Source organism: Colletotrichum godetiae (genome assembly GCF_030913485.1).
Source record: "Colletotrichum godetiae strain CBS 193.32 chromosome Unknown BDP55scaffold_3, whole genome shotgun sequence".
Classification (NCBI taxonomy): domain Eukaryota; kingdom Fungi; phylum Ascomycota; class Sordariomycetes; order Glomerellales; family Glomerellaceae; genus Colletotrichum; species Colletotrichum godetiae.
The window spans coordinates 233,003-246,767 of record NW_026851251.1 but is presented as its reverse complement, the minus strand read 5'-3'; the positions used below and the strand labels follow the sequence as shown (position 1 = coordinate 246,767).

The window sequence follows — 13,765 nt, the reverse complement described above, 5'->3', positions numbered from 1 at the left end:
ACGTATGTGGCGACCCCTTTTCTGCAAAGATGCAACATACACCTGCCCCAGTCTACACAACTTCTTCCGCCTTCTCCACGTCCCAGATCCCACTCCCCCCTTACTCGTCGTCCTCGCTCTTCTTTCTCTTCTTCCTCTTGTGGCCGAGCTCCTCGGGGGGTATAAAGTCCTTTTCCCTCTCGCGCAGCCTCTCCTCCTTCTTCGCTTTCTGCTGCTCCAAGCGCTCGGCCTGCGCGGCCTTGTTCTTGGCCTCCTTGCCCAAAAAGTACTCGCCCGTCTCGATCTGCTTGTCGACCTTGCTCTTCTCGGGCGCGGGCGGGAAGGGCGTGTAGACCTTTTTCGACTTGTCCGTGACCTGATGCGGCACGCGACGGTGGCTGAGCGTCTTCTTTTTGAAATTAGGCAGGAAACGGTCCCAGCTCTCGTTGGCGAGCTCCGGGTCCTTTGCGAGCTCGCGCTTGATCATGAGCTCCTTGATGTGGTAGATGGGGTGGATGTTCTCCATGCAGTCCTCGACGACGCGGCGCACCTCCTTGAGGCCCTTGAAGGGTCCCATGACGGAGACGGTGCTACCCTGCACGAGGATGTAGGTCTGAGTGAGCAGCTCAAGGGCCTTGAGGGTCGAGCCGTTGGGGCCGAGGATGCGCTGGCGGCGCTTGACGTAGCGCTCCTTGTTGCGGACCAGGTTGCGGATCTTGATGATGTCGGCTGCGACGCCGTCTTCGAGGATCTTGAGAGCCTGCGGCGCGGGGACGCTTCGGGCCAGGAGCTTGATGAGGTCGCGGGCGTTGAGGATGGCAGCGGGGTCAAATGTTTTTCTGGAGGCAGATCATGTTAGTTGCTGTAGGCTAGGCACTGAGGAGGAATAGAATCGCAATATCGGTGACCGACCTTGTCGTCTTGACGGTCATTGAGCCCTCAATCAAGTCGAGCGAGCAAGCAATGCCCGTCTTCTCGAGGGCCTTTGTGACGAGAGGCCATGCCTCCTTGAGGTACACTTCGCGGTACTTGGGGAAAACGATCTGGAAGGAGGATTCCTCAGCAAATGTGCCGCCGGCGTTGTCGGCCGGTGTGAAGGTGTCGATTTTCCATTTGTCAATGTCGTCCGTATCCCACGGCTTGTCCTTGTTGTATACGGAGGGCATCTTGTCGGTTGTCGCGTGTATGAAAGACGAGTGACGCCCGAATTGTATGCAAGAAAAGTTTCGTAGTTACTTACCTACTGGTGGCTGCGGCGAACTTTTTCTTATCGATAACGCTGGAGACGGCACGTGGGGTACACACCGGTTTTTATGGGACTCCGCCAGGCGAAGCCGGCCCAGCTAACATCGTGGGCAGTGACATTCGCATTGATACCTTGACAATGTACAATGTTTACAATTTAAAGTAGCAGTAAGTCAGCTAGTCGCGGATTAGTGATGCGCATCGGAACGACGTTTTCAATAAGCCAGGGCCGCTGCTTTCACAGCTGCCAACGTGGTAGTTGCGAACTCCTGTGTGCGAGCCACCATTAAAGTAGATATCGCGGATTATGATTAATTGTGTTCTGGCGCGTGTCATTTGCGCAGGCCTTTGGAACTTCGAACCCTTCCAGCGCCTCTGAACAGAATGATCGATTACACGTTCGAGTTTTTTTCACCGGCGCTCCAAATCGGGAATCTGCAAAGTGTATCCGTACCACCCTAGGTAAGAGTCGGCGTCGCCGTGAGATCTTCATATCAGATAACAACGAACCTTCTTTCAGCGCTTATGCTTGCGGGTACAGGGGCCGCTGTGACCCCCCTAAACATTACCTACTCTTTCTGATGATCAAGGAGAGAAAACTTCAAGATCCTGACACATCAGCGCAGCGCGTGCTGTAAGGCTGACTTGGGTAGCCGATCCAATCAAATCGCGGCTTCCGTAATACGGTCCAGTGGGACGACCGCTGGGTAATCAGTATCGCCGATAGGATTAGTTCGCAGTTATCGCGTCCCGTCCATCCCCAGTAAATTTGACCCTCCATCCTGATCGATTAAGGGGATGCGGGATGAAATCAATCCATTCACCATTCCATCCATTCTCCCCTATTCTAAAAGACAACCAGCTTTTCGCGTCCAACGTGCCTTTTCAATGTCTGAGACCTGGCTGTAGCTTCACCTTGTAACCTTAGTTTTCTCCCCGCAATTCTGGCCTAGGGAACGTACCTGCCTCCCCCTCCAACTCAACCATTTGCTCCTTTCTGAGTCGCCTCCAGCGCGTCTTTCCGCTGAACAATTTTTTTCGCCCTCCTACGGATCTGCACCTGTCATCTACCACCCACGGCCTGACTACACAAACACACACACGTCTCGCAACCTCAACTTCACGCCTCGCCCCGAATTCTCGACGCAAGCCCCTTTTTTGAGCCCTGTACTTGGGTCTCTCTTGCGAAAAGCTTGCGACTGCACCACACGCGCATCCTGCGATCGCGAAGCGGCATACGAAAGCCTCCCCTCCTTCAACAGAAACCTCCCGTCCGCGACGATTTCGCTGCAACCGCCATCCTGGCTGCCGTTCGAGAGCCTTCTGCGCCTGCTCCGGCATTGGACAACCTCGCAGAGCACGAGCACGATCACGATCTGCCATCCTTTCGAGACGTCATGGAGGAAGCCACGGCTCTGGCCACCCTCGCGTTGCCACAAACGAATCTCGAGACGATCTCGCGGCCCAGTTCCACGTCAACATCGGAATCCGCATCCGCAGCCGCAGTTGTCGCCGCGGCCTCGACGGTTCCTCAGTTGCCAGGCATCTCAGCGCTTGCCCAGGCCAACAACTCTGCGACGAGCTCGCCTCAGATGCGGTACGTCAGTATGCTTGGTGCCAGGCGAAGAAATGAAGAAGGCGCAGAGGGACAAGATGGATGACCAGCCTGGTGGCCAAAATTCACATGCGCTATACGCGCGCTGGTTGAGTAACTTTGGAGTCAATCTGGCAAAAAGTAGACGATTTAGCCATCGCGCTCCATTGACAAGTCCCTCTCTGCTGCAATATCATTGGCCAGTCCAGAGCCCGGTTTCAGTGCTGGGAGAATCAGTCGAGACGGGATGCAAGGAAATTGGACCAAGAAAGTGACGAGAGCTTCATGTGCTGACTTTCATCCACAGAGAAGCGATTCCCGCGCCCGCTCCTGTTGCCGCCTCCACACCGACTCAGGCGCCCGCGCCCGCGCCAGCTCCCGCGCCGACGCCGACTTACGCTTCTGGCGGAGGGTCCACCACGGTATGTCTGCATTTACCTTACCTTATCCCACCTTGTACGGAGACCATCGCGGGAATCTTATCATCGAGTCCAATCCCGAACCCCAAGAAAATCCCCCATCTCCTGCGTTAGTGTTATCGCAATTACCGTTCAGGTATTGCTGTTATCTAAGAACCAATGAACCCTGCAAGGCAGGTGTGGGGCAGCAACTGGCCGCGGTCGTTCCTTCCCTGTCTTATCTTTGCTCCACAGATAAGTTTTCTTGTTCCCATGCAGCGACATTCGTCAACACCAATACCAGAGTCCCAACTCTCATCGCGCGCTTCACCCCGTCAAGCACCACAAACAAGCAAACAAGCATATTCTTTCGAATTTCTTTGGAGAAAATACTCAAAATCACTTTACGAAATCTTTTGCGATCATTTCGCTGGCGTTGCGCACCATGATGGCCACCCAAGCTAACGAATCGACGCAGCCAACATGCCAAAACTGTCAGACCTCAACCACGCCCTTATGGCGGCGCGATGAATATGGATCAGTTCTCTGCAACGCATGCGGACTGTTCCTCAAATTGCATGCAAGTCTACCCTATGCTTCTCATACAGAGGCGAGCTAACCTGGTACTAGGGTCGTCCGCGTCCGATCTCGCTCAAGACCGACGTGATCAAGAGTCGAAACCGCGTGAAGACGATGCGCCCTGATCTTGCGTCTAAGAAGAAGGTATGTGGCTCGTATGCATTGCCTGGCTTTGGCTAATCATGTTCCTAGCAACAGCAGCAGCAACAACAAGCTCATCAGTTTGGCGCAAACGATCCGAACGGCCTCGACATCCATGGACAGAACCAGCGCAGACAGTCGCAAAAGTCAAACGGCAATCCGGATGGCTCTGACTCCCCCGTTTCTCGTACCGCGACCCCGTCTCTATACAATCCTAGCCTCCCGGTCTTCCAGGGTATGGACGATGCGCAGCTTCAGGCTGGACTGCAGGGCTTCAACGTCTCTGGCTCGGATAACCGCTCGGGTTCCCCCCTGAACGGCGACCGTCACCTCGACGCCCCACAAACACATGAACAGCTCATTGCCGCTAATTCGGCCCTCAAAACCCGGGTCAGCGAGTTGGAGCTTATCAACGAACTATTCCGCGGTCGACTCGGCCAAATGGAGCAAGACGAAGCAAGCGCAAGAAGGGGACAAGAAATCAGTGGCAAGGCCGAGGCCCAGCTCCGGGCTCAGCTCGAGAGCAGTAAGAAGCAATTGGACGAGAGCCATCGCAGAGAGAACAACCTCAAGCGGCGCCTCGACGAGATGGAGCTGGAGCTCAAGGAGGTCAGAGATGCCCTGGACCTCTCGGACTCTGGCCGCGCAGCAAAAAAGCCTCGGATTGCCGAAGTGATTGCCAGCGCCCCCGTTGTCGCAGCCGCCACGTGTGGAGGAGGCGGTGACGGTGGTGGTGGTGGAGAATCCGAGGTCTCGACTCCCCAGTCTGCCGCGAACTGATATGGCACCATACGGGGCCCAAATCACCATCACCTGCGCGATTTCCAACTCCACGTACATCACCATCACCACCACCACCCCCCAAACACCTTGGGACAAGCTTTGCAAAATTCTCCACGCTTATACCTATAATGTCGCGTGTGTTTTTCCGTGTTTCTTTTCTTGGTTTTCCCCCGGACGTCCTACGGGATTCGGGTACGATGGCTCGGGCTGCTTGCTGCTAGAGGGACAGGCGTTGCGGCCCCGTGGGTCAAGGTAGTCAAAAGTTTTTATTGTGACAAAAAATAGAGGCTTTACGGAATTGATGACCACACACACATACTCTGTTTGGAGTTGTTCGCTCTGCTGTGACTGTGATGGCCGTTGTCTGGCTTTGATACGCGTTGTACATCAACTGTTTGATCTGTATGTGATTGGTGTGAAGGAATATCGGAGGACAAGGACAGTATCACAAATAGCGAAAGGGTATACTCCGTAAGATGGCCGATATGTATCAATGAATGTCATCGATGAGTCCCAAAGGAGGAAGAAGACTGAACCTCCCGACGTCATGGTCACTCTTGTAAGCCGCCGTCTACCCCTTGTATATGACGTTCCGTAGAGAGACTTGGCCCGGGGTAGATTATCTGCATAAGAGCGTAATAAGTGGGTAGCCGTCCTCAATGCCGATTTGTCTATCGGCGCAGACGGTTTTTGATCATAGCGATGGAGGCAATTGAGTTGGCAGTGTGTATTAAGAGGTGATCTGATGTGGGTGATACAGGAAGGGCGAGAGGAAGGGTAAAGGGGGAGGACCAGAAAGCGTCAGTCATTCTAATATCGTAAAGTTTCTTTGGATATGGACTTCTGATCGTACAAACGGCGGTCGAATGTAAATAAGGATACTTGGGAGGACGACAGCAACGTGAACAGGGGAAGAATCCCAAGAGTGGTGAATATGAGACTCTAGACTTAAATTGTCTGTAGGCTAGACATTTCTTGATCGTCATCGTTCTCTAGAATCCACGCAGCATGACGGCTGTATCATTGACGACGAGATCGGTCGCAAGATGTAAGAGCACCCAGAACCTTCAGCCTTAAACAAGTAGTATCAAGCACAGATGTACTCCTCGAGACCCTCACGCTACATATACCCACCCACAACTCCCAAACAGTCCAGTCACGATAGCTAGCCGAGGGGGACTAGCAGATGGGATTGTTTTATCACAAACATGCAACTTGCCGTCGAGACTTTCGCATGGTTGCCATGCAGCGCCATAGAAAGCTGGCACATTAAAAAAAAGCAAGTGTGGTTGTGAATGGCATGTTCTCAAAACCCCCCCACAGGGAGCCGAGGGAGATAGTCCAGACCTGAAGTGCGATTAGATAGTGAGGTAGAGAGAGACATGCGCGAATGGACGCCGGGAGAGGAAAAAAAAGGTACAAGGATATCTACTCGAGTGGATGCTGCTGGACGAGACGGGCGCATCTTCCCGCCCGGGCGGGCTCCATATTTCTCCCATCATTCGCGGGGTCGATAACGCCTCTGTTGACTTGACAAGGTTTCAATCGTTGAGGAAACTCTGAAAGTGGACTGTTGAATTGGTTACGTGAATGTCTGCCGTTCGTTTCTCTCTCCCCCCAATGATGCCGCGCTGCAGATTGACGTATTCGAACGGCGATGATCTCTCTTGGCTTCTTCGGACTCTGTTTGGTACGGGGGTAACGGATACCGGTACCCAAGTTCAGGGCAGATTCACACACAGACTTTGGTGATTGCGATCCCTGGAAATCCTTCGCCCCGGACTGGGAAGGCAGGGATGATGGCAACATTCAATTTTTGTTTTTGGGTGCAAGGGCATCATTTAGGACGTGCACGCCTGCGATAGAGGGGTTGGGGGGAGATATCAGATAAGACATCACTATCAAGGTTATCGTCGAGAAAACGAAAGAAAGGGAAATAAATCAATAAAAGGCCCTTCTCGTTCCCCGATCTCCTACTGCCTATGTAACTGCGCGGTACATCACAGCTGTCAAACCCCCCCCCCCCCCATTTATTTATTTTTGGCCTAGTGGGAAACAAGTCAAAATTCCACAAGGTAATAATAAGCTGAACAGATTGGCATTAGCAAATATGAATGGAGGCGCAGCAAGAAAACAAGAAAACAAGCCATTGGACAATCTACACCTGACAGGGTGTTGAAAACGGATTTTTTGTCATTGTGGCGAACATTAGTGGCCTATCCGCCGAACATATGCAAAGCAACAAGCCTCGGTGGCTTTTCACTGGAAGGGCAACAGGACTCGGGGGAAATGGTTCTGCGTGCCGTGGGTGGTTGTGGGCGACGGGAATAAAAGATTATCACGGATTCCAGAGCTGACGCACCGAGGTTTGCGAACTCATTTCTCAGATTCCCTCCCCATGTGGTTTTGTGGTGAGGTACTTACTTTGGGCCATGCATAACATGGTATCCAAAGTACTATTACGCCCCCCTCGATCTGATGGAGAGGGAGCACTCGCACAAAATGTTTGGTCGAGAAGTAACCCCGATGGCGAAAAGGACACCACCCTCACCAAGCTCTCTCCTGCCAATACTGGGAGGAGGTTCGAACTAGTCCCTCAACATTCTCCTTAGGTACTAGACATTGCTGCTTGTGGTGGAAGACCCTCTTTCGCGGGCGGCGGCCCGTGGTCTAGGTAGAGATCGTCTGGAGACGAATTCAATGAGTGACTCCCAAGGCAGTGGATGTAATTCGGACTTTTCACAAGCTCGGACGTCTGGAGTCCATGCACACTTTACCACCGGGCGGCCGATGGATCGACCAAGGCAAGCAGGCAAGCAGGTCAACGCTTTTCGCAACGCAGTCACTCCAACAGCAGCCAGCCAGAAGCAGAGAGCAAGAGAGGAAAAGGCGCGGGCCTAGACGTGGGCCGGAACTTCTTGTCCCTCTACCGTATCACGTTGCCGTAAGGTACCTCCTCTTATGTACCTTAGTACATTCGTGGTCATCTCTCGGCGGCCTCGAACCATTGGCTGATGGGAGACTCGTTTCCCTGTGCCCAAGCGGCCGCTTTAGGCAAGTGGAGTTTCCTCCACTCCAACCCCAACCTGGGGGAGGACGAGGACCCATGGGTCCTGGAGGTTACTTCACGCTTACGGGCCCACGGTCCCACGGCTCACGGAGGGAATCGGGGGAACGGACGACGAGCGAGAGAGGCGTGGCGTGCTGCAAGCCGAGAAAGAGTGAGAGAGAGACGGATGGAGAGATACCTGCCTGCATGCCGATTCCGCCATAAATTAATTCCCATATCAATTGGCACATCCGACACGCCCGCACTCAACTCGCGACTTTCTCTCGCAAATCCCACCTTCACATTTCATCCTCTCGTTTTTTATTATTATTTGTGCGTCTTGTGTGTCCGCCCGTCTCTCTTTTCTTACCTCTTATCCATACTTACAGAGTTGTGTGGAACATTGCAGTTACAGGGTGAAATCTCGCAACTGACACCAGGGAGGAACGCCGGGCTCCATCCCTCTCGTGTCTAGTTCCCTCCAGAGACATTCCAGACGGGGCGCTCAGCTTTCATATCTCTCATATCTCGGGGCTACCTATCTCTTCACCACACAAGCCAGCATACCAATCACCCAATTCACTTTTTTTTTTTTTGATTCGCCTCCATTATTGACATTGGCTACCTTCTCCATCCCCCTCCCTCGCCCTCTGGAGCAATCATAATTCTCTCCACAACACCATGTCGAGGACGGGAGGTTGACCATTCACCAACACCACCAACCCTCCCGGAAAGCGACCCACGTCTGCTTCTTCCCAAAGAAACACTGAAGAATCCACATCTTCTAAATCGATCATCGCCCTAATCACACGCCTAATTATACGTCTCTTGACGAACAAACATCACTACGCTGATAGACACGCCAACATAAAAAAAAACAGAAGAAGAAAAGAAACACCAACACACAATCACAAAAATGCTTCAAATGTCACAACTACCAAACAGGGCAGGCTACAGCCCCCTCGTGCCCTCACCCCTAAACCCAGACGTCCACGCCATCGCACCGCAACGGTGCCAAAGACTACGCGAAAAGAGACGCCAGCAGGGCCGCGGCGACGTGAGCCCGACCCAGAGACTCCTCCGCCACAAGGCCGCCATGGCCTGGAAGTCAGAGGCCCTGACGCGGGAGAGCACAATGTACACGAGGGACGAGATTCTCGACATCCTCGCAGAGTGTGATCGCCAAGATGAGGTCGCGGCGAGGGGCCTCGTCGTCATGGCTACCTCGAACCAGCCGCCGTGGCCGCCGTCTCAGAATCAGCAGCAGAAAAAGAAGCAGCAGCCAAAGGTCCACATCCGGGCGGCGCACTGGAAGGAGCATGAGGGCGAGGAGTATGATTTCTTCTGCGAGGCCGACGACGATGCGGACGAGACTTCACGGCAGTGGGGGTCGCTCGTGCCCAGACTACGCAGTCCCTTCTCCAAAGACACCGCTCGCCGGGTTGCGCTGGCATTTGGGTTGATGTGTATCTGTGGATGTCTACCGGCCCTTCGAGCCCACGGTTTCCACATGTACTCAGCTACCGAGGCTGCGTAGATGTCATGGTCTTCCCACTACCGGCCACACTGAACAAATCCACAAATTCTTCGTCATCATGGCGGAAGGAAACTTCATAATTCTAGCCCAACCCAAAGGCAATGGAGAAGAGTCTGTCTATCAGAGCGGGGCTTATCGTCATCCATACATCAGCCGGGACCAGCTCACGTCTAGAGAGCATACATTACAAACATTACACACATCCATCATCCTACAAGTCGTTGCTGAGGCTACTTCTTCTCCTCGTTTGGGTTGGGAGGCTTTTCTTTGGCCGTCGTGGGATCGGCGTTGACTTGTTTTGCGGCTTCCTTTGCGGCCTCGTCCGCGGCTTCAACAGAAGCTTCTTCTTCCTTGGCCTTCTTGGCGTGGTTCACCTGCCAGATGGCCCGCTCGATCTCGACGCCCAGCTCGGGGACATCAAGCGTCTTGGCAATCCGTTGACCATTGGCCTGTGAGAGCAGGATTGCCTCGTCCTTTGCGTTGTCTCCCTTGCCTTTCAAAGGCTCCGTGCTGCCAAGGGCCGGTTTCGACGGTGTTACGGTTGTGTTTTCTGGGATTAAAGGCGTATAAATGTCGTTCAACAACTTTGACGGGGACAGGGCCAGGAGTTTATTATCAACGAGGAATCGGAGGTGCTTGCCTCCCTCGAGAGCGCGCCAATGCGACCAAGCTCTGTAGACGAGATAGAAGAACGGCAGATTAGGTATCCTGGGGGATAGTAATATCAGCAATGCAATTCTTCCACAAAGAGATTGGAGTTCCAACTTACACGGGTACCAGGGCGAATGGCGCCGAGATGGGCATGCCAATCAAGCACCATATAAGCTTCCTCTTGTGCAGCGCATCTCGTTCCGTGGCCAGAGTCCTGACAACCTGCTCAGCCTGCTTTGTAGGGATAATGGTATCCGGGAAGACCAATTCGATCTTCTCCTTGCCCTTGAGCTCCTCATCCTTGCGTCGCGCAGAAATGGGTGGCACCGACTTCAGCCCCCATTCCTCGTACGGAATACGACGCAGGGCGTAGTTTCCATAGCTGACAACTTTCTTCTGCCATCCGCTCTCCTTTGCTTCCCAGCCAGCCCACAACTTAGCTGCCCTCTTGCCGACCTTATCTGCCAAGCCTTGTTGGTTCGTCGTCGCAATATTGAGTCGTTGTGAGTAGAGGAGAGTTCGACTCGTGGTGATTGGGAGGAGGTAGAGACGCATATCGGATGACGAGGGGCTCAGCCCGAGCGGTGGATTTCGGGGGTTGTTTTGGGGCGATTAACTTCTTCGTCGTCGAGTCGCTCGAGGATATGCGACGCGCTGCCCCGCGGCAGTTGCGATGGGACGGAGGAGGGGAAAAAGAGGATGCTCTTGGCTCAGAAATTAGCAGAAACAGCGTCTCCCAGTCGGCATGGCGAGTGTTATACTGAATTAGCCGAGGGGCGAAAAGAAAAGCTCTAGAGAAAGAAAAAATACCAGGCGGCCTCTTGTCCCTGGTCGAAGAAAGGAGGCAATTTTGACGTGTGTCGTGGAGTTCCAAGTCTGGAAGCTCTCAGCCTCTTGGACTTTGAAGAACTAGAGCCCTGCCCCCTGTCATCCATCTTAGCTTCTGGGTCAAGCTTCCTGGACTGAACCCGGACGCAGAGCAAGTGACGCAGGTCGGCGTCATGGGTCGTTCCTGTGATTTGAGTGGTGCGCCGAGTGCGAAAGGACCACTGTTAGGGCGGTACATGAAGGGGTATCCCCGGAGCTTAAGAGTGCTTGCATCAATGCCTATCGGAACCCCCTGCTCAGCTGCGCGATAGGGGAAGAAATGGGCCTGACACCATGTCTGATATCCACTCAGCTCAAAATCGACTGCCAAGCTGACATGTGCCCCTCTATCACGACTGAATTTTACTCTGGTCCCAGATCGCGCTCGCGCAAATTGGCTTTCGAAACCCGCTAAATTCCTCCATCTCGAGGGTGGTGACTGCCCATAGACTCGGAAGTACGTACCGTCTATTCTCGCAGGCAGCCGGCATCAAGGGGGCCCACATAACGGGTTGCTCCAGTCGTTAGGTTGCTCCAGTGCACCGGGTGCTACCAGCCTTCCAATCGCTTTTCCCTCTCTCTCACTTCCGATTCCCTTTCCCCCAGCCCTCCATTTTGTCGTCCAGTCTGTTTGGCGCCGCAAGAGGCGTCTAAAAGAGGTGTCTGGACTCTGCAGTCTTTCTGCCAAGTTTCCCGGTTTGCTGGAACGCCCGGGCAAAAGTTGCGGTCATAGACCTGGAGTGGCACAATCCGAGTGTCGTGTGGTTTGCTCTTTGGTGTTTTCCTACGAATACTTAGGCTGGCCACCGTCGGTTTTGGGATTCACCCTGCAGACAGAACCAAAGGACGGTACTGGACGGGGACGACGACGAAGCCAAGAAATAGCGACGCCAGCCAGCACCACTAGCTCATCTCTCCCCACGAGGACACAGCCGCCGCCTCCGCCGCCGTTGAGAGAGACACAGGGCGCACCCAACCGTTGCTAACTGTCTCCCGTCACGCGCACCTCTTTCTGCCGTGTCTTTTTTTTTTTTTACTTTTACCGTGGGCTTTGGGCTTGTTCACGGTTTCGTTGCTGCTTTACCTTCTTGCTTTTCTCAGATCATAATCTTATTTTCTTGCGTCTCTCACCCGCTCCTTCGCCCTTACGACTTTCCTTCCCAACTTGTGTACACACCTTCGACAACAAAGTGCACGATACCACCTGCGATAATAATATCGATAGCTCGCTTCGTACGGCCTCGACCGAAAGGCGGAGGGCATACTAATATGCGAGCCTCTTTACACGCCATTGACGAAGCGTTCCACTCACGACGCTCACAATCGCAGACGACCTTGTCATAGCATCCCCTCTCCTCCAGTTCAGCGTCCAGCCTCAACCAAGGCTGCGACTGCAATGAGCACATCCAGCCACCCGCCTGGCAGTTCCGCCTCAGCCGACTTTCGAGCATCAGTAGGCACAAGCAGTACCGCAATCGACAATGGTGCCCCGCGCCTGCGCTTACAACCGAAATCGCTCCCACGTAAGGATACTCTCCGGCTCGTTCGGAGCTTTGATTGAGCAGAAGGCCATACTAATCACCTTGTCGCAATAGCATGGATAGATTCATACGAGACGAGGTACGGCCAACCCAGCGAAGACCAGCTTCAACTGCTCTCACCCCCGGCACGAACTGTTCCACCTCACCACAACCACCAGCCTAAGGAGCCTGATCGTCGGGTGTCGCGTGACGGCTGGGTCGACGAAATGGGCGACCCTGTCTTAGAGAACGCTCGCCCAAATACAAACAAACGGCTTACAGACTTCTTCCGCGGCAAGGGCGCGCAACACGGAAGAAAGTGGGATCACCTACGAACAGCAGAGCCCGTCATCGTCTCGCAACACAGGCCCGCAACCCAGGGCCCACCAGCAGCATGGAAGGACTTTCTACACTCATCGGCCTACGGTCGCACGGAAGGCGAGGAGTCGGAGGTTGTGGACGTCAGCATGCTAGATAAGCTGCAGCCCGACTTTAATAAACGATACGACTCGCATGCCCACCGAGATTTGGAGAAGGGATCGATGAAACAGAAGAGAACGAAGACCTTTGGACAAAGAATGTGGTCCCTCATTCTACGACACTACCTAGTACCCCTGGTTTTCCGACTTACAGTCATGTTCACGTCCATCATCGCCTTGGCTATAGCAGCGCGGATATACGAAAAGGAGAATGCTAAGAGCAACGTCAGTCCGGAACGCGCGCAAAGTATCGTCGCTATTGCTGTCGATACGGTGGCAGTGCCTTACATCGGGTATATGATCTGGGACGAGTACACGGGCAAGCCATTGGGCCTTCGACCAGCCGTCCAGAAGATTGCCCTTATCCTGCTTGACCTCTTCTTCATTATATTCAAGTCAGCCAGCACTTCTCTGGCCTTCGAATCGCTAGTCTTCCATAATGTTGAAGCAGGGCAAGTGAGGCAGTTGAGTCAGGCCCTGGCATCTTTCATGCTGGCGGGTCTGCTGGCGTGGACCCTGAACTTCATGGTTAACATTTTCCGGACGGTTCAACGACTTGGAGGAGGCGAGGATGAAAGCTCTCACGATCGCATGTAATTTCGGGGGGCATGGGAGGGGGTTTCTTTGGTCTTGTTGGGTATACCCGGTTCATTAAAAAGCCTGTACGATAACTGTAGCGCGCAACGGTAGCTGCGGTCCTTCCTCTTTGTTCATTATACATACTTCTGGCTGTCTAGTCACACGTTGATACCTTCCTTTACACAATCTCAATAGTGGAATTTGTGGTTGACCTTTTTGTGTAGTATTTGTTAAAGTATGATGTGCTCTGATATGTCATATTAAAGGTGAGAGATCTGACTCCTTATGGCTGGGGATGCTATTCACAGCTGGCGGTGTCTACCTCCTGGGCTCTCACCTCTGTAGAAAATAGAATTGACAAACA

At 53.5% G+C, this 13,765-nt stretch overlaps 7 protein-coding genes across 7 annotated transcripts; 4 read left to right on the top strand and 3 right to left on the bottom strand.

The window, feature by feature from the left end:
* Positions 1-100: 100 nt before the first annotated feature.
* On the bottom strand, positions 101-1,145 carry BDP55DRAFT_689768 (ribosomal RNA assembly protein KRR1; the record flags this gene model as incomplete). Its single annotated transcript, XM_060576778.1, has 2 exons — positions 101-818; positions 892-1,145. The coding sequence occupies 2 exons, from the start codon at positions 1,143-1,145 to the stop codon at positions 101-103; spliced, it is 972 nt and encodes a 323-aa protein (XP_060435460.1).
* Positions 1,146-2,836: 1,691 nt separating this feature from the next.
* BDP55DRAFT_203792 (uncharacterized protein) lies at positions 2,837-3,948 on the top strand. Its single transcript, XM_060565957.1, has one exon. The coding sequence runs from the start codon at positions 3,066-3,068 to the stop codon at positions 3,663-3,665; it is 600 nt and encodes a 199-aa protein (XP_060435459.1). The 5' UTR covers positions 2,837-3,065; the 3' UTR covers positions 3,666-3,948.
* Positions 3,172-4,868, top strand: BDP55DRAFT_203773 (uncharacterized protein). Its single transcript, XM_060565956.1, has 4 exons — positions 3,172-3,240; positions 3,472-3,796; positions 3,847-3,939; positions 3,994-4,868. Exons 2-4 carry the CDS (start codon positions 3,662-3,664, stop codon positions 4,714-4,716), a joined length of 951 nt encoding a protein of 316 aa, XP_060435458.1. The 5' UTR covers positions 3,172-3,240; positions 3,472-3,661; the 3' UTR covers positions 4,717-4,868.
* A 646-nt stretch (positions 4,869-5,514) lies between these two features.
* Positions 5,515-6,743, bottom strand: BDP55DRAFT_203796 (uncharacterized protein). The gene is made up of 2 exons (XM_060565958.1): positions 6,152-6,743; positions 5,515-6,066 (listed from the first exon to the last, which is right to left on the bottom strand). The coding sequence occupies exons 1-2, from the start codon at positions 6,526-6,528 to the stop codon at positions 5,835-5,837; spliced, it is 609 nt and encodes a 202-aa protein (XP_060435457.1). The 5' UTR covers positions 6,529-6,743; the 3' UTR covers positions 5,515-5,834.
* Positions 6,744-8,684: 1,941 nt separating this feature from the next.
* Positions 8,685-9,305, top strand: BDP55DRAFT_689766 (uncharacterized protein; the record flags this gene model as incomplete). Its single annotated transcript, XM_060576777.1, has 1 exon — positions 8,685-9,305. One exon carries the CDS (start codon positions 8,685-8,687, stop codon positions 9,303-9,305), a length of 621 nt encoding a protein of 206 aa, XP_060435456.1.
* Positions 9,306-9,385: 80 nt separating this feature from the next.
* Positions 9,386-10,818, bottom strand: BDP55DRAFT_203708 (mitochondrial K+-H+ exchange-related-domain-containing protein). The gene is made up of 4 exons (XM_060565954.1): positions 10,767-10,818; positions 10,075-10,660; positions 9,507-10,013; positions 9,386-9,436 (listed from the first exon to the last, which is right to left on the bottom strand). Exons 2-3 carry the CDS (start codon positions 10,509-10,511, stop codon positions 9,536-9,538), a joined length of 915 nt encoding a protein of 304 aa, XP_060435455.1. The 5' UTR covers positions 10,512-10,660; positions 10,767-10,818; the 3' UTR covers positions 9,386-9,436; positions 9,507-9,535.
* Positions 10,819-12,219: 1,401 nt separating this feature from the next.
* Positions 12,220-13,419, top strand: BDP55DRAFT_689764 (uncharacterized protein; the record flags this gene model as incomplete). Its single annotated transcript, XM_060576776.1, has 2 exons — positions 12,220-12,346; positions 12,419-13,419. 2 exons carry the CDS (start codon positions 12,220-12,222, stop codon positions 13,417-13,419), a joined length of 1,128 nt encoding a protein of 375 aa, XP_060435454.1.
* Between the last annotated feature and the right edge of the window lie 346 nt (positions 13,420-13,765).

What these genes read in the sequence shown, in the direction of transcription:
- BDP55DRAFT_203792 (XM_060565957.1), top strand. Translation starts at nt 3,066, where the DNA reads ATGCAAGGAAATTGGACCAAGAAAGTGACGAGAGCTTCATGTGCTGAC.
- BDP55DRAFT_203773 (XM_060565956.1), top strand. Translation starts at nt 3,662, where the DNA reads ATGATGGCCACCCAAGCTAACGAATCGACGCAGCCAACATGCCAAAAC. An exon ending in GACTGTTCCTCAAATTGCAT is followed by an intron (nt 3,797 to 3,846) that starts GCAAGTCTACCC and finishes ACCTGGTACTAG; the next exon opens with GGTCGTCCGCGTCCGATCTC. An exon ending in ATCTTGCGTCTAAGAAGAAG is followed by an intron (nt 3,940 to 3,993) that starts GTATGTGGCTCG and finishes TCCTAGCAACAG; the next exon opens with CAGCAGCAACAACAAGCTCA.
- BDP55DRAFT_203796 (XM_060565958.1), bottom strand. Translation starts at nt 6,528, where the DNA reads ATGTTGCCATCATCCCTGCCTTCCCAGTCCGGGGCGAAGGATTTCCAG. An exon ending in GTCCAGCAGCATCCACTCGA is followed by an intron (nt 6,067 to 6,151) that starts GTAGATATCCTT and finishes ATCGCACTTCAG; the next exon opens with GTCTGGACTATCTCCCTCGG.
- BDP55DRAFT_203708 (XM_060565954.1), bottom strand. Translation starts at nt 10,511, where the DNA reads ATGCGTCTCTACCTCCTCCCAATCACCACGAGTCGAACTCTCCTCTAC. An exon ending in CCATTCGCCCTGGTACCCGT is followed by an intron (nt 10,014 to 10,074) that starts GTAAGTTGGAAC and finishes ACTATCCCCCAG; the next exon opens with GATACCTAATCTGCCGTTCT.